This window comes from Thermobia domestica, chromosome 14 (genome assembly GCF_964235325.1).
Source record: "Thermobia domestica chromosome 14, izTheDome1.hap1.1, whole genome shotgun sequence".
Lineage (NCBI taxonomy): Eukaryota > Metazoa > Arthropoda > Insecta > Zygentoma > Lepismatidae > Thermobia > Thermobia domestica.
Window position 1 is genome coordinate 6874005 of NC_137467.1, and position 25014 is coordinate 6899018.

General features: G+C 36.4%; 2 protein-coding genes across 7 annotated transcripts in view; one reads left to right on the plus strand and one right to left on the minus strand.

The window, feature by feature from the left end:
- The window catches only part of LOC145669488 (guanine nucleotide exchange factor for Rab-3A-like), a 260862-nt gene extending 252802 nt beyond the window's left edge, over nt 1-8060 (plus strand). For all 4 annotated transcript variants that reach the window (XM_081737662.1, XM_081737663.1, XM_081737665.1 and 1 more), the window contains one exon: nt 1475-8060. In XM_081737662.1, the coding sequence (XP_081593788.1) occupies nt 1475-1551 (77 nt within the window). In that variant the 3' untranslated portion in view covers nt 1552-8060. The remainder of the gene's footprint in view (nt 1-1474) is intronic.
- A 4380-nt stretch (nt 8061-12440) lies between these two features.
- ArgRS (arginine--tRNA ligase-like protein) overlaps nt 12441-25014 on the minus strand; it is a 51186-nt gene continuing 38612 nt past the window's right edge. For 2 of the 3 annotated variants that reach the window (XM_081737660.1, XM_081737661.1), the window contains exons 9-13: nt 24614-24782; nt 22550-22710; nt 21027-21188; nt 16236-16380; nt 12441-12707 (exon numbers count right to left, since the gene is read on the minus strand). In XM_081737660.1, the coding sequence (XP_081593786.1) occupies nt 12598-12707; nt 16236-16380; nt 21027-21188; nt 22550-22710; nt 24614-24782 (747 nt within the window). In that variant the 3' untranslated portion in view covers nt 12441-12597. Of the gene's footprint in view, nt 12708-16235; nt 16381-21026; nt 21189-22549; nt 22711-24613; nt 24783-25014 lie in introns of those variants that run through there. The other variant, XR_014128202.1, reaches the window with a different exon arrangement.

Here is a 25014-nt window from a genome sequence, read left to right on the forward strand (position 1 = left end):
AATCAGTAAAATGTTTTAAAAATAATCATGTTTTTATCGCTTGAACACAAATATTGTTTAGCATATTACTACTGCTTCCCATTCAGGATATGCAATATATTGTACACGCCGCAGACGATCATCGTCCATTAATTTTCAGTGAAATCTTAAATTTTTGTGGTTCTGAGATCATAAGTTACCCAAAAAGTTAAAAAAAAAAAAAAAAGTCACACTAGAAACACTCGGTAGTTTGAATTTAGTTATATACTGTATTCACGGATACATATTACATTTGTATACCTAAGTATTCTGAGAAGAACATAATATAGTTGGACGTACAGATACTTATTTCGTAGCTAGAATATTTCATTTCATACATATGTGAAATTAAATTTCTAGTTTTCAATTCCTACGTCCCACGATTATGCTATTTAGTTTGAAATGGTTGGTGGAATGATAATGTGGGAGAACCTCGAGAAAACTCATGGACACGATGTTGTTCACCACAAAGTCATGTGGCCTGGGGTTCAAAAAATGAAAAATGAAATGAAATGAAATCATTGAGTTTTACGTCCCACGGTTATGCCGGTTAGGCTAAAGGAGACGGTGATTATGAGAAATGAATGAAAATGGTGGAATGTAGAAAGTGGGAGGAAACGGGAGAACCCCGAGAAAACCCACGCACACGGTGTTTGACCACCACAAAGTTCACTTGGCGGGGGCTGGGATCGAACCCGGGACCCCAAGCACCAGAGGTGAACGCTTTACCACTGAGCCACCGCGGCCCCTTCAAAAAATGAAATCTTTGAGTTTAACGTCCCACGATTATGCTTCTGAGGCTAAGGGAGACGATGATTAAAGCAAGTGAATGATGATGGAGGAATTTGGTAGAATGAAAAAGTGGGAGGAAACGGGAGTACACCGAGAAAACAAACGGACACGTTGTCCATCGCAAACTTACTTGGCTAGGGATCAAGCCAGAGACCCCACACATCAGAGGTAAGCGTTCTACCACTGAGCCACCCTGCCCCCAGGCCTGGGATTGAGCTAAGGATTCCTGGCACTAGCAAGGGCGCCGATTTCTCTGTAAATTTGGGGGGTGGGCATTCAGATGCAGAAGATATATATATGAAGATTTTAAGACAAATTGCACTCAAATTATGCCAAATATTGTATATTCATAAATGCAATTGGGGGGCCCACATGAGCTTTGGGAGGGCCTGGGCCCCCTAGGATCGGCGCCCTTAGGCACTAAAGGTGAAAGCTCTACCAACTGAGCCACCGTACTCCTGACATTAGACGTAAAGACTGTAGAGTAATGGTTAAAGCACTTTCTTACTAAATTCGAACTTTATTTAAAGTTTCCCAGAACTACTGACGAAGGCGACACAAATTGTCGAAATGGTTTAATATAATTAAAGTACACTTGAACGCAATTATTTTTTTACAAATAATCCAGATATAGTTTTTAACATTAATCTTGTTTCCTTTGCAGTTCACGATGTATATTGGGAGATAATTCGTCTTCGGAAAGAGATGGTCCTTGCAAGGTTAGGTCTTGCATTGACCTAATTTCCAGCCGTCATGTCTTTGTTGGATACCTGAATCGCTGGAGGTGATGTAATGCCAAAAACTACAAATAAAACAAAAAAGAGACAGAAAAAAAGAGGAATGTATGCTTTTTTTCAGATGGTTACTAGCATTAAAAAATGGTGACTGACGTGTTAGAAATACAATCTAGTTATTTTCTACTATTAAAATATAATGATGATAAAGGCCAAAGATTGTTTCTGTATAAATGATATATATATAAAGTAGATTAAGATATATCTATATTGCATAATATTGAATTAATGAGATGTTTTGTTACAAGTAAACCAAACTTCCACTACTTAAAGAATGGTTATGAGTCTGTGTGGCGAGCCAATGGCATCTTTGGTTCCCGATTACATGTTTCTTAATGCGAGATTCAGAGGAAACTTACGAGGATACAACCATCTAACCTCAACCTCTGCACTTCACCATACGAGGTTTTGAATCTGTGCTGAGAAAAATCCATTGCAATGGGTATTGTCCATCCTTACATATTGAGAACAGCTCATCAATGAAACGTAATTAACCCAGATATAAATGAGATACCACACAGTGCTGTGCTGTGGAAAATCAGACGACGGTGCCCCCGTACATATGAATGAGATCGACAGACCAACCGCGAAACGCCACCATGGTTGGCGCGAAGCGTAAGAAAATTTACAAAAATAAACACCACTTTTTCTTGATTTTGAGCATTTTCTAATTACTTTTTCCTTGCATTTTATGTATACTTTTTCTTTTTTGTTCGCGAATTTTGCTCCCCCTTACTTCGGCGCCCCCCACGGCACGGCACTGACACCACACGACTAAATATGAACAGAGGTGCACAGGCGTTTTTTTTTTTTTTTTTTTTTTTTTTAATATAGAACTGGGTCACAAATGGCGCCAGGATTAAAAAAAAAATAACTGCATATAATAGCTATATAATAGTGAGCCATTTTAGAGATGGAAGAGACTTTAATAATCTTAATTGATCGGGTGAAAATTTGTTTTAAGAGTAGTTATAAACTTTGAAATTGTTACGGTCTTGGAGAAATACACAAAAATATTTCGTTTTTCTTTCTGGAAAATATTGATCAAAGTTTGGTGTAGGAATATCCGGTGTAAAGATATTTATTACGCGATTTTTAGGAATAAATCATTCACGAAAGAATTCAAGGTAGGCGCAAAGAAAATGAGGAAAGAAGTTTCAAGTAAGAAAACAAACACGCAAAAGCGAGGATTCATCCGCCATTTTTAATTAATTTTTCCATTAAATTACTATATTACAAAACAGTCACTTATAACTAAATTCAGCGATAAAAGTGTCTGGGACCTAGTCTGCACCTGAAGATTCAATTGAGGTTACGAATGAAACAACGAAAGGAATATAGGTAACATATTGGTTGACATATTTTCATTCCTTAAGAGTCTTCAACCTGGCGAAATTAAAATACCGCTAATTTTACAGTAATTATGTGATATCTTCAAATAGATAAAAGATAATTGAAATATGGAACAAGAGTGCCTTAGACAATATTAATTTGCGTGAGGTACCGTTATTACAAGTCTCCTAGGCTTTCCGTTTTCGCTGTTTAGAAACGCGAAAATAAATGCCAATTTTCAAAATGGCTCGAAATCGAAAGCAGATAAGTAAGTCGTGATAAAGGTTTCTTATGTAAAATAATATTGTCTAGGGCGCTCTTGTTCCATATTTCTATTTTTATTTTGATTATCTTTTATCTATTTGAAGATATCACATAATTACTGTAAAATTAGCGGTATTTTAATTTCGCTGGGATGGAGAGACTTAAGCCCAATTTGTTACAACGTAACTTCCTGCACACAAAAATCTTGCTTACAACGTGAAATAAATCACTATAACGAGTTATTTAACAGGATCGATCGAAAAGAAGAGAACTAAGGTGTTTTTCAAGATGATCTTCAAAATGGCTGACATTTACTCCACTTATTTCTACACTAGCGCCGTCTGTTCGGCAATTCTATCAAATATTCGAAGTCTACTTATCACTGTCTAAATTATTGTTGTATATCTGGGTTACGTGTGTTCGAACTGTTTAAAGAATAGTAACGTACATGTGGAGCAGTCTCTGTATTAGAAACATTTTGTTTACCAATTCTGCCGGCTCCAGACTCCATAGCCAACTTGTACAAGTCCTCCTTTGATACATTAATATATATATATTTAGCAGAACAGTACTAGTGTTTTGTATTCTAAAAGCTACTACAATGTATGGATTTACACTTGCATGTACCATATACATAAACAACATATTTACCAGACGCTGTGCATAATTCATTGGTACAGCTTTACAATGGGCCGTCATAAAAAATGGTACTTTTACGGTTAAAATAAGTGTGTGCACGAAAAAGGACTGTCTAAGATTAATTTCTGTTGGAGGAGAATTTCTCTATGGTGTACGGAATTTGTATTTTATGTTTACAAATGTAGTGTTACTAGTGTGAAACTACTACAAGTGCTGTAGGAGTTCGTATCACTACCCGAACCACATTAAAGGTAAATACAGCATACAAACACTAACTTAAGGTTGGTGTAAAGGGACAAACTGTGACGGTAGATGTCACTACAGTCTTCGTATTTCTCTCATGTATTTTTTACCTTTCACGAGAATTCACGATTTCTCTTTACAAATTTCAACCTAGAGACTTCAAATTTTTAGACAAGAAACTCCATAACATATCGAAGACAACAATCCGTGCCGATTTTTTATTTAAATTTTCTTCATTGTTGAAACAGTTATATTGTTAAAGATTTGGATATCCATTTCAACAATCAAGCCATTTAAACAATTAAGAAAATTTCAAATAAAAAATCGGCACGGATTGTTACCTTCGATAGGTTATCAAGTTCTTTCTCCAAAAATTTGAAGTCTCTAGGTTAAATTTGTAAGAGAAATCGTGAAAGGTAAAAAATACGTGAGAGAGATACGAAGAGTGTAGTGACATCTATCGGCAAAACTTGTCTCTTTAAACCGACCTTAACCTAACCTAATCTATTCTACTCTAGCTTATCACACATTGATGCGCTTTTTTCTTTTTTTTAAATAAGTTTTCATGGCACCCAAAGAAATAACAGTTCAGAATGTCTTAGACAATCATTTAAAGCCAGAAAGGTGAAAAAATATCTTTTTTAATTTGACGGCGTATTGTAAAACTGCAAAAAAATATTTTGTGTGACCTACATACAATATATATAGTCAGTATCTTATATAATGTACATATATATAAATATATATTAAAATAGATATATATGTATGTAGTGGTACGTTTCTGATTTACTAGCCCAGATCACTTATGCTTCAGTAAAATATAATTTACAGTAAATACTCTGTTGTACAGAAATAAAGTGACTCCTAATATATTGTGCGTGGGCCACTATAAGAATTATGTTTATGTATATTGCAATGTTTTTCAGTCATCGTGGTGCATTCACAGTACGAATATGTAATATATACATATATATATGTATGTAAATATCATACATGATATGTTGCTGGAGATGTTTTATTTTTTTAATTATGGTCGCTTCCTGAAACTGTGTAATACTCACATATTGTTAATGTATGTAATGTTCCTATTTGCACACATTATGTGATTTTATGTTTACGTGTTTTCTTTAAAATGAATGAAAAAAAAAAGTTAATGCAGGTAACACTCAATACATGGTTTGAATCATTATGACGACATTGGAGTTCAGTCGTGAGCAAGATCAGACAACATACTTATCCTAAGAAGTAAAAATACGCCATCACAGTAAGATGATTGTACAAGAAACAGCGCAAACATATTTCGCGTATATATATGTATATATCGGGTGTTCTAAAAATGACGCCCACGGACCATATTTTACTCTACAGACCAAAATAAAGCGAGATTGTTATATGATGGTTTGCCCTCCGGGACTTCCTTCAGCCGTTATAGAGAATCAAAATTTCACAATATGGAAATGACGCAGATTAACTTGGAACCATTAGCACCACTCTACAAATACATCAAGCAGTTAAATCGATTGCTGCACTAATAAGCGATGCTAGTGCCAATCAATATCGACTTTAGCTTCCATCTGGAAAGAATCGATGCAATTATTTGATAGATTGGTAGATCTAATCTATGATTCTTTATTTGCGACGTTGCCACATAGCGCAATTCGTGTTTCCAGATAAGGACCCGGTACAATAGTGCTCTGTGGTCCGTGGGTGTCATTTTTAGAACACCCGGTATATAAATATGTTTAACAGTTTCGGAAATATATAATTGCCTTGATCAAACATATTATTAACTAAGACGAGTCGACAATGTGTCTGATGAAAGCAATGATATATTACCGAAACGGTAACACACATCATTTGGTTTGCTTAGTTTTTATTTTTTTCCATTGTTCCAAGACCAGAATTAGCAATATCGAAAATTGTGAAATATGTAAATTGTGCTAAAATGGAATGGACAATGCTTTTCTTTAATATTTTAATGCTTATTAAGTCAGTAGAACTATGCTTAATTAGGGCCACAATAAATTTTACTCATAAGAAGAAAATAATAACGATAAAATTTGTATGAATAAAATACTTCTGAAAGTGTTTTGTATAACTTAGTAAAAAGTGAATTAGAATAATATCCGCATGTATTGATTCTTTGAGGAAAACACTATGTTAATATTACAAATTGCGGGGGAAAAACTCTTTTAATCAAGTACCAAGTAATGATTTTTCATATATTAGATCAAAATGTTTAGCTCATAACTTAAATAAAGTCCAGTTTAAGAATTCAAGCAAGTTACATATACACATACATTTTTGTTTTCGTAATGCAACTCTGAAGATAGAAAATATTGTACACTATCGAAAGCCAATTCTGTCCTTTGCCTTATATTTATGTTGATCTGTATTTGTTCGAGGATTTCAAGTAGATTGAATAGTGCTGAATACCTTTTTTTTTTTTTTTTTTTTTAACATTAATTTACACGAGGAACTAATTTTCTGTGTTCCTTGAAGTGAACTGAATTTTCATGTTTTAATTTGACTGAGTTTCTCACAGTATACTGTATATATATCACAAAATTTAATTTTCAAGTAGTAAATAATTCCCCATATAAATCAATGCTGAACAAAACCAAGTTGGCGTGCAATATTCAACGCGTTTAAATACAAAAGAAAATTTGCGCCATTTTCTCCTGATAGTGTGTTGAGTGCCATACGCATTCTGATATATGATGATGGTTTGTAAGAAATGTTAATATGATTTTTTTTTTTTTTTTGTACTTCTGCTACTGCTATTTGTATATATATATCCCCCACCCCCCGAAAAAAAAAGTAGTGAGAAATCTCAAAGTAGTGCGTAGCCTATGTTTTGTATCCAGTCATGTAAACAAACCAGACCGAGTATGTATGTCATAAGGTTAATACCGGTTTATGCTGCTTATCAGAATATTTGTAATACGAATGAACTGACCAAACTTGGTTTTAATCCATTCGCTTTTAGGCAGTTACTGTATTTAATATGTACAAGAAATGGATTTTACTATTATAGAAATAGATGGATATCGTGAGATCTCAGCAATAGGTATATTAAAACTCCCACATAAGCTTATTACAAACCAGAAATTATAAAGGGGTCGCTGGCAAGAGGATGTGATAAAATGGGGGTCGTGATAGGAATTAGGTTGAGAACCACTGGATTACAAGAACATGACCTTGGACAAATCAGAAGATTATATCATACGCATTGTTCGATACAGAAAATAGAGCAATAAAACTTAATATTTCGTATAGGCAATACAACTCAATAGATTTCTCTTAACAAATAAAGCAACTGAAAACAGCGTAAACACAAAAAGGCATACTAGAAGTTGAAATATTTTGCTAAGCAGCATAATATCCGAGTAAATACTACTTTTCTGTTTTTGTAATGGCAAAACTATTGTGTATATTTCCTCCTAAAAAGAAGTTCCAATTTATGGATAAAACATTTACTCAACAATAATAATGAAAAAAAGGAAAAAAATGATCTTATATTAACTTGTAGAGAGACAATAGTGTACCTTAACTTTACGAAACAGGTTATATAAATGTACAAAATGCAAGGACTCTTAACTACACCTCATTCATACTTTGTATAAGTTGAAAAAAAAATAGTAGTACAAAGGACTTTGTCGTTTTACATTGCAGGGTTTAGTATAACTGACAGTGTACAGATAATTAGCCTTGTACTATTATTATTTTTTTAAAAAAAGAAAAATTCAAACTCAGAGTGAATAAGGTAAGCTCGAGGGTTCTTAAGAGTAGATAAACTATGTATATTGAAGATATATTATTCGTAAAATCATTTATTTGTACAATATTGTAAAAAAAAAAAGTGTGTCAGAGAAGCAAGTGTATGTGAATATATCATGTAATCGTGTAAAAATACATATATCTGGAATCTCAAATAAGGGAATATAATAATAAAAACAACACGTTTTATGAATCATATTGTAATGAAGTTTTCTTTTTAACTGTTCCTTCTCTAAATGGATAATAATGTTGAAAAAAAAGAAGAAATTTCATGAAATTATCAATTTATCGTATACTATGGCCAGCAATGCATGGGTCAAGCCTTTTTTTTTTTTTTTTGAGTCGCCATTCGTCTCGGATTCACAGGGGGAGGGGGGGATGAATTGTGTCCTAGGGTTCAGTAGAAATATATGAAGTATCTTCACCAAGTACAGTCTTCTAAACAATATAACTGATATAGCGAACCTTAAAAAACACAGTTACCAAGCTTTTTCTTTCTTTCTTTCTTTCTTTCTTTTTTTTTTTTTTAAAGCAATATGAAATTATAGTACATACGTGGATGATTCAGAAAGTAATGCCTCCAAGCCCACTACTTGGCTAATAGTACTTCAGACATTCTGAACTGTTTATATCATTTATACACTGATGTTTAAGCTATAGAATGTCACTTGTTTCACCTTCCTATCTCTTCTCATTCCAGAGTAGTGGAACAATCCATGGCACCCAGTGGTGACGTCCGGTTGAAACAGCGGACTGTCATTGAATTTCTGACTGCAGAAGATTGTGCGCCCAGGAACATTCATCGCCGGCGACGAGTCGTGGATACACCATTTACGACCCGGCAACAAAGCGTCAGCCAATGGAATACCGTCATACGTCCTCTCCTCCGGGAAAAAAAAAAAAACGAAGTTGTCCCATCTGCTGGCAAAGTGTTCGTTGACATTCTGCCTAATCCTGCCTATAGTCCGGATCTTGCGCCATGCGACATTTGACTTTTCCCCAACTCAAGGATCACCTTAAGGGCCAACGCTACAGTTGTGACGCTGAGGTGGAAGCAGCAGTTCAGAAATGGTGTGAGCAGACACCACAATTCTTTACCGACAGCATGAAAACCCTTGTTTTGCGTTGGCGCAAGTGTCTTGTCCGTAATGGGGACTATGTTGAAAAATGATGCCACCATTTGTAGCTGACATTGCAAGCTTTCTACTGATAACTGTATCGGTGCTATCCGTCAAACACTAATAAAGGTATGACCTTGGAGGCATTACTTTCTGAATTACCCTCCGTGTATATATATATATATATATATATATATATATATATATATATATATATATATATATATATATATATATATATATAGTGTTTAATAAGTAATGGTCATAAATTAAACCGTAGATAGTACACGCCAAAACTAACAAAAAAGTCATAGTAAACATGTGTCCGCAAACGCTTCGTAACGGGGATAAGGGGTGTTGAAAGTGTGGGAAAATGAAGTTTAGAGACGAGTATCTCAAAAAGTATGAATCGGACAGAGGGCGATCGAATGAATGACTATCGAAGTCAGACCTGCGCTATGCAGAAATGCATGGTTGATAACTCTGCAATGCGCGCGAAAGGAATTCCCCAAGGAAACGGAGGGATTCCCGGAAAATTGTCCAAGGAAAGGGTGCTCGAGATGAACATCGAGGGCGAGTCTATCCACCAGTAATTCATAAGTCGTGGTACCAGGTCGAAAGCTTGAAAAGATACAAAATGGCGGACAACGTTTACGTGCCGTGTGTGGTTGCATAACCAGCAGAAAATGAGAGAGGCAATCGAAGAAAGGTGGTGGTGCCTGTTGTGAACTACTTCAGAGCACATTCCTAAACGAGTTATCAACCATGCATTTCTGCATAGCGCAGGTCTGACTTCGATAGTCATTCATTGGACCGCCCCCTGTCCGATTCATACTTTTTGAGATATTCATCTCTAAACTTCATTTTTCCACACTTTCGACAGCCCCTATCTCCGTTACGAAGCGTTTGCGGACACAGGTTTACTAAGACTTTTTTGTTAGTTTTGGCGTGTACTATCTACGGTTTATGACCATTACTTATTAAACACCCTATATATATATATATTTTGCCCAGCTCAGTCACTGTAACTTTGTCCTGCTTTTTGGAAGACCATTACAGCAACCTTAGTCAAGCTTGATATACTTTCGACATCATTTCTTTCAGTGGGTTCCAAAGAAACGTACTATATGTTAAAGATAATAATTTTTAATTTTAACGTGTAATTTTTGTCTGAAGTTTCAGAAAGAAGAAGAGTGCAATGAAATGAAATTTTTAAGTTTTATATCCCACGGTTATGCCAGCTAGGCTAAAGGAGATGGTGCGGATGAGAAGTGAATGAAATGATGGAATGAAGAAAGTGGGAGGAAACGGGAGAACCCCGAGAAAACCCACCACGCACACGGTGTTTGTCCACCAAAAAGCAAACTTTAAAAGAATAAATATATCAAAAGTAAATGAATTGCATGAAAATAGATGCGAATTAGACAGCAGCCTATGCCTCCTTTAATTAGCCACACTGTTTGGAATCGGAATTCTAACTTTTGGAACCTTGCAGTTTGGTTTGTCATCTGAATTGATGGAATTACTTGACTCATTCCGTCTCTCTACGACTATTGTATGTGTCTATCACTCTGTGTTAATTTATGTACTACGATGTTTTTCGTAAGTTCCTTTTTCTGGCAGTACTATTTCAAATTCACATTTCGAAAATGTAATTTCAACGTGAAAACTATCACTCCAACTCCCCTTTTCTTCTTCCATAAAGAAATAATCCCTTGCTGTCCGACATATTTTCTAATGTTTGAATTGTATTGAGACAACTTCAAAGTCCTCTTTCCAGGACGACAAAATCGCACAAAATATATAGAGATCCACAATTTATTCTTAGATGTTCATCAATAGTAACAACTCGGAACACATTAGGTTCTGTTCATTGAATTTAATGTGCTGACGAAGTGTTCCGGAAATGTAATTTTGTCCTTTGTCTTTTTCTTTTTTTTTCTTAACTGATAAAAGCACATTGTGTTTTGTGACGTTTTGATAGACGATTTTATATTTTCTTGTGGTCTGACTGTTGTAAACAACATAAAAGAGTGTTTCAAGTGAATGATCCATCCTGTATAAGAATCGAACCCACTCCAAGTATTAAAAAAAACATTATTATTAACTCTTAACTAACATGAAATCTTGACTTTATTCAAATATAAATTAGTATTATCATATACACAATAACAAGACATTTCGCACTAAAATGTCTCTCACTAAAATTACAAGGGAAGGACATTCCATCTCATTTCATTCCCTGATTTTACTTAAGGGTTAATTAGTTAATGCCTATGAGTAGACGAATACTTGGGCATGCGTGATCCGGGTTTGAACATCGGTAAAGCACAATCTTTTCGTCTTAAATTTGATTAAACATGTTTTAAACTATTAGTTAGTTTCTTTTTTTAAAAGTATTATTTCATTCAGCGAGTAGTCTAATCGGATTTAAAGTCGATTAATAAACAAAACTAGTTAATATAGCAAAATATTACAGTTAGTGTGTATCTGATGCCAAAAAACACAAGGAGTGTTCAGAAAGTAAGGTTACAAAGCCTGCAATGAAACGTGTATTATTTCATACATCCAATACAGCCAACAGATAGTATATTCATTAGGTTATTTTTCAACATAGTCTTCATATCGGTCGAGGCACTTGTCGCATTGTGAGATGAGTTTGAACATTCCCTCCTGGTAAAAATCCTGTCCTTGCGTGTTCAGCCACGCTGTCACAAAGTGTTTCTTCTCCTGTGACGCGAAGTGACGGCCTCCTAGGTGCTTCTTCAAGTGCGGGAACAAGTGAAAATCGCTTGGAGCGAGGTCCGGGTAGTAGGAAGAGTGATCGATGATGCTTCAACAGCGTGGTATAGTCCCTTCTAGGCTGTATGCGGGCGCACGTTGTTATGAAGGAAGATGACGCCCTTGGTGAGAAGTTCTAGCCGTCAACCTCTACCAGCTGCCAGTGAATTTCAGCCACGGTTACATGTTTCACTCACAGAAATCGAATAATTGAGCGGACTTCTTCGCGAGGCCAGTTTTCCAAACGAGTCGCCATTTGTGTTTACTTACAGCTAGCGCCGTTGGTGGCGGGTGACTGAAACTCAGAACAGTTGCCAACTCCATGTAGCAAAATTATCGCACACTCCTCATTCCTTTATAACAGACGAAACTCCAGAAATATCACCGTTGTAACCTTAGTTTTTGAACCTCCCTCGTATAATTTTTCGACGGTGGTCTAGCACGAAGATGCAACTGGGAAACTATTTGAATTAATAGTTTTGTGAACTCACGTCTAAAAGGGAGAGGGAGAGAGAGAGAGAGAGAGAGAGAGAGAGAATATCTTGGAGTGTAAGCCGTGACTGCATCACTGAGTCGAATATACGTCATCTGAGCAGGCAGAGCCCTTTCTGGTTTCATACAACCCTCTTAATAATACTAATGATTATGACTGGAAGAGTTTAAAATAAAACACTTAAAATATGTAAGTGATTTTCTTCATGTCTTTCACAAATTACATTATTAATAAATAGAGGTAACTTATTTCTTTTGTATTATGCTTGTTACTGTCACTGGACGTAATACTATGCTTGTTCCTTCTCTCTATTATGCACCCTACGGAGTTCCCTGTAAACAGTTTACATCCTTGATACAGGCTTAATTCCGAGAATATTAAAGCATTGAGCCATCAAAGCAGCTGTAATTTCACACAACAGAATTCGGCCCATGTTCACAGATTTTATTTCACCTGAAAAAGATACAACCATAGAAATATAAGCAAGCACTCATGAACATGTTTTGTAAACATTATATAAAGAAATTCAAGAAAATTCAGAAGTAATCTAAAATTTGGCAAATTTAATTCAGACACAGGGCATAAGAAAAGAAGCTAATTAACTTTTATAATGTGAATCAGTGTTTCTACACCTTTTTTCCTTCGGAGTATACCAAAGTATGTTTCAAACTTTCGCGACACCCCTGCATGTGATTTTTCTCCTAGATACAATAAAGCAAACATAAAAATACATTTTTTTTATGGCACGACTTATGGAATACAAATCTTACAAGACTCTGAATAGAAGCATTTTAACAGTAAAAAACACTTATGGCTTTTAAGCAGGCATACGGAAAAGAAATATTACCATCAGAAATGTAAGAAGACATCAAACTTAAAAACAGTGAGATCCGTGGCGATTTTTGCAAAGCATATCTATGCGTGGATGAACTCTTGACAAACACACTCTCATGTCCAGTATTTCTTTCCAAAGAAAAATGAACAGCGTTAAAAGCAAAATTTCCAGTTTTAAACCTGGAAGACAAGTGTGAAATCTGAAATGAAATCTTTGAATTGTACGTCCCACCGTTATCCCCGCTACGCTAAAGGAGACGCTGATGATAAAACAGTGAATGAAATGGTGGAATGAAGAACATGGGGGAACCCTGAGAAAACCCACGCACACGGTATTTGCCCACCATAAAGTTCACTTGGCGCGAGCTGGAATCGAACCAGGGACCCCACGCACAACAGGTGAACGTTCGACCACTGAGCCACCGCGGCCCCAACACAAGTGTGAAATCAAGTCGATTGACAATAAATTTTTAGTTTTTTCTAAAGGTAATTTCTTTACGGAAGATGTTAGAAGACATTAAAAATCTCGCGACACACCTGACGTATTCGCGACACACCTGACGTATTCGCGACACAGCGGTTGAGAAACGCTGCAGTAAACTATCGATTATCTGCGGTCTTTCCTTTTTTCTTCTTTTTTCGCGACGATAAATTATAGTGCTACAAGAAAATGTACAACGGTAGAATAAATGACAAAATATTGTTAACAAAAATCAATTACAAATAAAGAACAGGCGTTTAAATACCAAAAAACTACGACAATTGATCGACAAACCAACAAACTTGCTAAGTACACAAAACTATTGTTTATTAAGTCACAATTCATGTGGAGACCTCCTAATGTATGTAAAAAAGATACAGATGCATTTTCGTGTTGATTTATGTCTTTTCTTGGCCATTTTGCTGATTATCTGCACAATTCGTTCATCAGCGATTGCCGTGCTACCCAATTCCGCGGACAATCGGAAGTTTACTGCAGATAAAAAGTATTCTTTCGACGAACTACGAAAGAAGAATATGGTTTAATAAATTTCGCAAAACGAAATTCAAAACCATAACAATAGAATAATTGGTATTTTCGCCCATTGTTAGCAGAGAGGTTATACAGGACGAAATCCAGTTTAAAGTGGAATTTGGACTAATGTAGCTTTTGATGACCTCCAATCGTGACCCGAACGCGGAACCGTGGGCATCAAGAGCACTAAGAACAGAAAACTTCAATGTGAATTCATAATTATGTAATAAACTTAAAATTATGCATAAAAATCTCAAAATTTACGATCTGGACGTCTGAAACTACTGTATCTTAATATTTTGTCTATTTTTATAATCCGCTCCTGACTTACATCTCGCTTCCACGGAGAACTATTAGGTCTTAAAGAATAATTATTTCCAATTGGCCAACGTATGACGACATAGCACAATTATATGATCAGAGCAGCGACACAGAGAAACATTACGAGCTAACGGGGAAGGGACGCGAGGCGGGAGAAAAATGTACAAATTCGTAGGATTAGAAATGAATTTACGACTGATGCACTTGTTAAACCATCGATTTTCTTTTAGCCTGTGACCATTCCTTCAGCCAACTGTCAGACTGATCGGTCTGCTTGCTCCATCTGTCTGTCTGGTCTACTTGCAATGGGAGGGGACAAAAGTAACATCACGAATTATAGACTTCGAAATGACTCCTTAAGACTACCATAAACCAATTGCTATACAATTTAAATAACTTCCTTTTCTAGTCACAGTAGGTGATCAGCGAAAGGTGTTATCAAATTGGAAAGAATGAAAAAGCCCCCATACTAAAGGACATTGCTTCACATCAGGGGCGGATCCAAGACGGACTTCTGAGGGGGGGGGGTTGTAATATTGCTACTAGAGTTACTTTTAAGAGCTCCAAACTCTGGGATGGGTTTTATTTACATATAAAATAAAAGTTTCCTCTTCTGGGGGGGGGGAGCAATTGCCCTAAATCCGCCCCTGCTTCACATCTGATTCACACACATTTCGATTCTTATTACTTCCGAAAATTGCTACTTGATTCAACAGGATTCATATTAAATACTTACGTGGGTCATTTAATATAAGTTTCCCTCAGCTGTAAAATATTTATTTTTTACGATATATTTGTAAACCAGACATACATGCCGTAGGTGAGTCTTTCATTATTTCTCCGCATAATCGCGATTGAGATTCAGGCATTTGTCTCACCGTTGCAGCAATTTGTTTAAACCCTTTGCAAAAATCACAGCTCTGGCTATTTATCGCCCTCCTCACATTCCACTTCATTTCATCGGTTTCGAAACGTTCATCTTGCAATGCTGAATTTAACACCGAAAATTGATGGAAGTAACTCGGCGCTAAATTGAGGTTGTATGGAGAGTGGGTCAACCGTTCCCACTCAATTTTTTCAATTTTCTGTCTAGTTTGCGTGCTGAGTGGAGGTTATCGTCAAGAAGAGACCAGGTCGCTTATGTCGAACTTAGTTTTCCTAAAGAAGAGTTGAGGTTCGATATAAGCGACCTTGTCTCCTGCCACCTAGTGGATAGAAGTGAAACTGAATGTGAGAAGAGTGCTAAATAGCCAGAGCCCTGATTTTTTTTTCAAAAGGTTTGGACAAAGTGATAAAACGGTGAGACAAATGTCTCAATCTCAATGGGGATTATGTGGAGAGGTGAAGGAGCTTAAGGAAACATATATCGAACGACCCACGTATTAAAACATTTTACTTATTCAAAAACATCCTTTTATTTATACAACTATATACGCTTCGGCAAATAGTTATTCCCATTCTTAACCAGATCGTTTTACAAAACTATTGCTTGACGAACTAACTCATCATTGATTAAAATTTTTCTGTACATAGCATGCACTTCCAGTAGCCTGTTTCCTTCTACCTTTATGACCTCTCTCTCCATCTTACAATCTGCAAAAGGCATCAACAGATGGGAAAACAAAGTACAGGGAAGAAGGCCCCCAATATAACAAACAATAGGATGAAAGAATTTGTTGGAAAGACCTCATACATATCCAGACCAGGTATAAGAATCATAAAAAGCAATCGGAATCTTATACTAAAATAAGGTGCGTATGGTACAGATTGATTATCTGAGTCTAATTATGACCATAATCAGATTATTTTACCTGTCACTCGATCCTTTTCCACACAATAGCATGAATCATAGAATTCGGTGAAGGTAGTTGATATTTCATACAAGTAATCACACAGTTGATGAAGATTCAAGTCTTCCGCTATCCTTGTCACTACTTCAGGGAAACGAAGAAGAACCTGCAAAATAACGTTTACCTCTATTAGAAATTGCTACAAAATAAAACGAAATAAACTAAAACAGTTATCTGTCACGAATAAGTGGTGCTACTGCTAAACCTCTAAAAACAGTGAAATTAGCCAAGCAATTTTTGGAAATTGTTTTTCTTTTTCAAAATGAAATTATATGAGAGGAATCGAACCCGGACCTCCAGCTTATGGTGCCGACGCACTAACCACTACTCTATTTAGTCTACTCCCTGAACAGCCATACTTTCTATTACTCTTAAAGTCGGTGCTCAGACATAGACCTCACAGACTATATATCACATATACATTGGAAAACCTAATATCTACAGGGTGGCTCATAATTGTGTATATGATATTTCAAAGACTTCGATAAAGAAACTAACAAATAACTTGAACTTAAAATTCAACATAAACACATTACAAGAATTTTAAAACCACTTATTCTAACTTTGGAACTTCCTGTATAAAATAAAAGGCAAATTCTGAACAAAGCATATACTATCGAAGCGTTACAGTTTCGGCAAAGTATCTTTGCCTTCATCAGACACATTATTGGGGTCCCTGGTTCGGTTTCAGCTCGCGCACAGTGGGTTTTGTGGTGGACAAACACCGTGTGCGTGGGTTTTCTCGGGGTTCTCCCGTTTCAAATAATGTGTCTAATGAAGGCAAAGATACTTTGCCGAAACTCTAACGATATCATTTATTAAATTGTCTGTATGATTTGGTCTAAATTTGTCTTCTGTTTTATACAAGAATTTTAATCTCTATTCTCCATGGCATAAATCACCAACGCACCCTCCAAATTCATACATGCCTGGAGACGAAGAGCAACGCTGTCAGAAGCAGATCGACAGATCCGTATTGGTATCCTGTGGGACACTTCTGTGATAGCTGCCCATAGTTTGGCCAAAATTGTGTATGTCATGTTGATACACTTTGTCCTCTAAAACACTCCATAGTAAAAGAAGTCAGGCGGTACCAAATCGGGAGACCGAGTTGCTCACTCCACAGAGCCACGTCGACTGCTCCAGCGGTTAGGGAATGTTTCGTTCAGCCATTCTCGCACCGGTATGGCATAGTGTGGCGGTGCTCCATCTTGCTGCTACCACAAGTTATTGATGTCCATAGTGTTGCCATATTGAAACTTTTTGCCCAACATTACAAATACTAGTCAGTCAAATATATATACATAATTATGGGCCACTCTGTACATTGGAAAACACTAATGATGTTGAATTATGCACACTGATTTCTCAATTTCATGAACCTCGATTTGACATATTTGAAAAGCAACAGATAAAATCTGGAGCAGCCCATTCAGCTTTAAAGTCCTGATTTTAAACTTAAAAATGTTGAAATTAATGTAGTATATTGGATATTTACACTGTGTTAGGTAATTTGCACTCTCACAAGGGAGGGTCACGAAATGGCTCCGCTGAGACCCGAACGAGACAATTGTGTTTGCATTTGATATGTTATAAATAGACGAATCCCATAGTTATACATGCCACCGGGCGGGATATCGTGAGTTACAACATATTTTGTAATGTAAAAGCTACAAATAACTGGTAGAATAGTTTGAACTGAGTCATTTATTCGGAAACGGTTGGGTAAATGGAAAACTCTGTGAACACATATCCCATCATTTTCAAGGGTACACTTTTGGGATAAAAAAAAATGCCCCAAGAACCCCCGCAGGGTCCCAGATGGGGTTCAACTCAAAACTTTCAAATGGCAATGGGGCTTAAGTAGAACATCGTTTGAAAGCTGTTGTAAAATGAAAGAAGATGGAGCAAGTCTTGACTCTCTACGACAACCCTGTGCAAAATGGTGGCGGGTCAAAATGTAAACAAAAGCTTAATTGAAAAATCTATAGCCACCCTGACTCCAAGATGGCCGCTTAAATCCTATGTCGAAAGGATAGACATACCAAACTGCTGAAGCTAGAAAAACCAAATATGGCATGAATGTTCATCAGTAGGTGACGAAAAGATGCGAAATGTCCAAAAACTCGACATCTTGAGTTCAAAATGCCGCACTATGTATCGAATGCATTGTCCAGCTCAAACCACTGATGTTGGAGAAGCAAAATGTGGTGTTTATGGTCAATAGTAGATATCCACAAAATATCAAAATGTACCATCTGTAATCCAATATGGCAGCCAGTGAAAAATGAGTTTGTATATAAATATGCTATTTCTTGGAATATTGTGATCAAACCAATAAAGTTTGACGCAGCTCGATGTACTGAAATGATCTACACGTGGTTTGGTACTGTTCGCCAATCTTGTATTTTATTATTACTATTATTATTATTATTATTATTATTATTATTATTATTATTATTATTATTATTATTGTATATTTGGTATTGCTTGAAATAATGCGATCAAACCAACGGATGGCATACAAATGTAACCATCACGAGTACGCTACAACAGAGTCCCCAACCTGACTGGTGCAGCAAGTCCTTTATGTGTGAATAGGAAGTTACGAGTTGTTTGTTCATCGCATATTCGTTATATTCACGTAAATGATATCGAGAGAATCGTGACGAACGTGCACTAGGAACAAAACATGTATGTGTTGTTACAGAATGAAATAATAGTTGAAGCGAATCGAAATTCAATTGTTCTTTAGTCTTAATATTGTTTCTAAATACATAATAGAGAAAAATAGAGATTTAGATTTGTACTGTTATAAATGACATAGGTTTTTAAGCGGCCATCTTGGATTTAAGGTGACCATAGACTTTTCAATTAAAGTTTGTGTTTACATTTTAACCGGCCGCCATTTTGCACAGACTTATCGTAGAGAGTGGAGACTTGCTCCCTCTTCTTTCATTTAACAACAGTTTTCAAACGATATGCTACTTAACTTCTCTTGCCATTTGAAACTTTTTTACTTGGACCCCACCCCACCTAGGACAAGACGTTTTAACTTAAATCGTTGTACTTTGAAAATAATGCCACACGTCTTTTCCTGTTTTCACAGACGATGTGCTACTTAACCCCCTTGCCATTTGGAACTTTTGAGTTGGACCCCGTCTGGGGCTCTGCGGGGCATTTTGGGGCAAATTTTTTCATCCCACAAAGTGTGCCCTTGAAAATAATAGGATACGTGTTCGCCGACCTTTCCGGTTACTCAACCGTTTCCGAACAAACGACCCGGTTCAAACTATTCTGCCAGCTTTTACATTACAAAATATGTTGTAACTCATGATATCCCGCCCGGTGGCACGTATTACTTTGGGATTCGTTTAGTTATAACGTATCAAATGCAAACTCAATTGTCTCATTCGGATCTCAGCAGAGCCACTTCGTGACCCTCCCTTGTCAGATTCTATTACTCCTTTTTCTTTCGTAAGGTAATTGTGGATATTAGCCACTGCTGACGTAGTGTTGGAATTTACATGGACACTTGGCAACATCGGACCGCTATTGGCCCATTTTTATTCGTTGAAACGTGAGAATAGTGTGTTTTACATGACAAATGGATGACACCAACTCCTCTATTTACCTTATTTATCTTGGTATGTACTTAACACTAACTGGCATGTGAATTGTATTAATTCATGCTAATTTGGTGCCCGGCTAATTTTTACCTTGGGAACTGTGTAGTGCGCAGGCACTTATTACACGTGTGCTGTAGCATACGGAAATCTACACGGAAATCCTTTTTGTTTCACGTTCCACGTTTATGAAACGAAAATGAAATGAAATCTTTCAGTTTAACGCCCCACGATTATGCCATTTAGGCTAAGGGAGACGATGATTAAAGCCAGTGAATGATGGGAAAACTGTCGAATGAGAATGTGGGAGGAAAGAGGAGTACCCCGAGAAAACCCCGGACACGATGTTGTCCACCACAAACTTAATTGACCGGGGATCGAACCAGGGACCCCACGCACCAGAGGTAGGCGCTCTACCACTGCGCCACCATGCTCCACATCTCACGTTTATGACGTACACGCTACAAAGGACGGCGATGATGAGAATGAATGAAATGGTGATACGAAGAGACGAAACGGGTAAACCCTGAGAAAACCCACGCACACGGATTTGTCCACCAAAGTTCACTTGGCGGGGGCTGGGATCGAACCCGGGACCCCAAGCACCAGAGGTGAACGCTCTACCACTGAGCCACCGCGGCCCTAGGCTAAAGGAGACAGTGATAATGAGAAATGAGTGAAATGAAGAAAGTGGGAGGAAACTGGAGAACCCCGTGAAAACCCACGAGCACGGTGCTTGTCCACCACAAATTCCATACGGCGCGAGTTGGGATCGAACCAAGGACCCCAAGCACCGGAGGTGAACGCTCTACTACTGAGCCACCGCACCCCCTCCACGCACACGTTGTTTGTCTACTACCAAGCCCACGTGCCTCCTGAATAAAACGTTGCAGTTGGTTTGTGAACATCTTACTTCTTTACGTTCTATTTTATGGTCATGTCCAATATTTTATTTTCGTAACGAAGCTCTGTAGTCCCAAGGATTCTATTTTCCCAGTGTAGTAGTCAATGTTCTTAAAAAAAAGTACTACAGAGTTTTTTTTTTTTTTTTTGACAACTAGATGATACTTTTTTCTTTTTTTAAAAAAAAAATATTATTTATGTCTGAACACTTCATCACAATTACCTTGGCAAGTTTCCATTCCTTCTCGTGATCTAAAGAAACAGGTATAGTCTTTGCAGCTTCTTCAATTTGTTCGGATGTTACATTAGCAGTTCGTGCTATCGACCGAATACGAGTATATGCATATAATAAATACACCGCTGTGTTTCCCTTGTCATCCAACATCTGAAATGAAAAATAAAAAGAAAGGAAGAGAAGCTACACGATAAAAGTTAAAACAAAAGAAAAAACAATACTTAATATTGAGTACCAAATACCTAATAACTAACTGAACATATTAGAACACATTTCAAAATTTTAACACAGTATTGATCTTAATGTGCTCCTGAGGTGATAACGATCAAAAATTCCCAACTTCCCATCTATATTTGTGACATGTTACTTCAATTTCTTTATTCAAAATGTTTAATTAAGCTAAATTCTGAAAATGTTAGCTATTCACATTATAGGGAATAGCGTTTTACTAGCAAAAATTTAATTGTCAGAATCCAGTACTTTACGAAAGTGTTATATATATGACCTAAAAGTGCACTTAAGCCAATATAAATACGTTAAACAACGTGTCTTCTTTCACTAAAGTTTGTCAACAACATAGCTCTTACATTGATTCAAGCTCCTTCCCAAATTAATGGGCGCTAACGGCCCGTAACACTTCCCACTTCTTGCCGAAGCATTCCGTGTCCACTATTATCAAGCTTTATCTTTGCCTAATTTAAAACCAGCTTAAAATCAGAGTATATCTGAGAATTCTGTTGAGAGCATGTCTGGGAATTATATCCTGTACGGAATCCGTTGAACACCAATTGAATGTTGATAACACATGCACTTTTGGACTCCATTTATGCTGATATGAACCGCCTGTTCCAAGGTTTCTCAAATTCAAAATAGCGCATGTTGAAATTGAGCTCTTTTACGATTTTGGACAGCACCTAGCTCTAAAGCTATGCATTTTTCCCCACAGGTTCATATAAACTTTTGTTTTATTTCGATGCGAGGAATCACGTCTTACAATTTGTCGGTATAGTTCATTACCACCTTGTATATAAAGAATAATAATATCGTAACTCTAGTACATTTAAGTAGTTTCAAGAGTTCAAGCATTAATCTAAAGAACAATTTAATGATTTCGAAGACTACCTGAGAACTTCATTTACGGAGATTTAATGAAATATATCCTTATCTAAAAGATTGTACAAGGTCACATCCTTATAAAAGGAAAAACATCTCAGTTTATGTGTAATGGTAAATCCTAATAGTTAATCAAGCTAATATTTATCTTGTCGCTAGCTGTGCTGTCTCCAAGTCTGACGCCAAAAGATGTCGCTAGTGTACACGCAATTTGTCGATTTACAACTATTGTGACGTTTTAATTGCAACTTAAAAACTGCATTGTTTACATTATTTTAAAATAAGGCAAGAGAGACAATCATATTTATATTTGAGCGTTAATATTTATGTCATTAAGTCGAAGACTTAGGGAGAATAACTAATGCTAATAAATTCCACACTCTACATGCAGAACTTACCTTATCAAATGAGAATATATAATCATGGTTTCTATTATGCGACAAATCAGCGTATTTGATGCAACCGTAAGCAACTGCCTCCTGTGCAGCTTTTAGCTCCTCCTCCGACAGAACTTTATCTCTCTCTTTCTCTTTTAGCTTCTCCAGAGCTCGCCTTAACCCTACAACAAAAACAACGTGATAACAATAAAATTAGGTACAGGCATTGACAATTGTTCTGAAATTTAAGTATGTTGTAGTACGGTTTTTCGCCCAATAGATGTCGGCACTGTCAACTGTTTTCAGTTAAAATTATGTTGTAGTACGGGTTTTCGCTCACAGATGTCGGTACTCTCAGCACGGTTAGTAAGAGAAGAAAATGGCAGGCGCTCGTTTGACGTTCAAACAGTGTAAGTACGTTTGATTGTTAGTTGGATTGCTGATTCAGTACCAAACTCCTGTCTCCACTGACGCTTCACTTCGATAGCACTCCCAAACCTGATAAACACTTCAAAACGTCAAGCGTGCTCCTGCCATTTTCTTATTTCACTAACCGTGTTGAGGTTTTTGAAAATTTTCAAAAAAACTGGTTTTTCACCGAAATTGGTTTCGATTTTCTCCAAAACCGGCTCGGTTTTTCATCGGATCCTGTTTCGGTTTTCTTCAAAACCGGTTCCGGTTGTTTTTTTTCCCAAAATAGAACCAATTTCAGACCAAAACTATTTCGTTGTTCTCCGGAAACCGATTCCGTTTTCACAGAAATCGTTTCATGTGTTTTACAAAAGTTTTCACCGAAACCAGTTTCAGTGAAAACCGAAATGTCCCGGTTTCCGGCTTTTACAAAACCGGTTTTGCCCATCCCTATTAAAACAATTTGATCCAGACTCCCTAAATTTTTTAATTAATCTCTTTATAGTTGATGAAATTAAATCACTATTCCGACCATATTTTGTATGAAACTTGCGAAATGTAGCTGGCAAGCCTTCACTATTTTTAAAATACTGGTCAACAATGAAAACGTGTTCTTCTTTCGTATAGCGCTCCATTTTTAGTAACTCTGAACTATCAGCTATCACTTTTTTTTTTTTTTTTGGCAAAACCTTAACGCACAAATGGCGCAAAATTCTAATCTTATATGAATTTTGGGACACCCTTTATTTATGTATGTTTGTCCAATATACAGATACACACTGTTGGCTTCGCATACTTCTAAGTAAGTGTCGAAGAGACCTAGGCTATTTAGAATTTTTTTGAAGCGTATCCTCAGGGGGAAGGAAGTGGCTTCAAAGGGAATGAGGTGGTTTAAAATTAGGGATGGGCAAAACCGGTTTTTATAAAAACCGGAAATCTATTCCTAGAAAAACCGACATTTCGGTTTTCTTCAAAACCGGTTCGTTCTTTCCAACGAAACCAGTTTCGGTTTTCTCCAAAAACTGGTTCGGTTTTTCACCGAAACCGGTTTCGGTGAAAACTAAAAAAAAAAAAAAATCTGTGGAAACGGAAACGGTTTCTGGAGAATAACGAAACACTATTCTGGTCAGAAATAGAACCAATTTTGAAAAAAAAAAAAAAAAGGAACCGATTTTGGAGAAAACGAAAACTGGTTTCGGTTTTCCGAAAACCCGGTTTTTGTGCCCACCATTATTTAAAATTTATGCCAAAAATAGAGCTTCTCGTGTTAGGAAGATTAAACTCGGTATGTAAACTTTAAAAATTATGACTTACAACAAAAGTAAAACAATATTTAACATTGAATAACGAATGCCTAATGATTAATTGAACGTATAGAATACATTTCCCCCATAAATATCAATTTTCCTTCTCACTACTTAAAAGAAGCTAAGAAAAAGACACGGAATATGCTGAGAACATTCGATAATTCGAATTATTCTAACAGAAGGAAAATAGACAAACAAATGCTTAAGTTTTCAAAATTGTCTCTGGGTATGTTATGCTATACATCGAGAAAGGTATTTATTCAATTAATTAGTAATCAGAATGGATACATGAATTATTTAAGAATGTTTTACGAAAAGTTTGAGTTTAAACTGATCCAATGATTCTTATTACAATTTCTATATTTACCTTCGTCCAACAAATCCACCAATCGCACAGTGTCTCCTGATCTCGTCTTGAACTTCTTTCTGTCTTCTCCCAGAACAACTCCAAAGCCAACGTGATCAATTCTCACTTTCTTAGGATCCAGAATGCCAGCTTTCTGTGCACAAGCCTGAATGACTTTGAAATGCGTTGCCTGGAAACAGAATGTCGTATGATCTTACGTTACTAATAGAACAGAGTAAACTATTTTAATGTCATTAAGTCTGTATATAGACAATAGACAATGTCAAATAAAGTTATACAAGTAAATTCCTTTTTTCTTAACCTATACCAATTTATTTTTATCTTCCTCAAGCTCCTTAACATTATCATAGAGTACACCAACTAATCAATTATATACTGTATTTTTAAACTGAGTATGTATT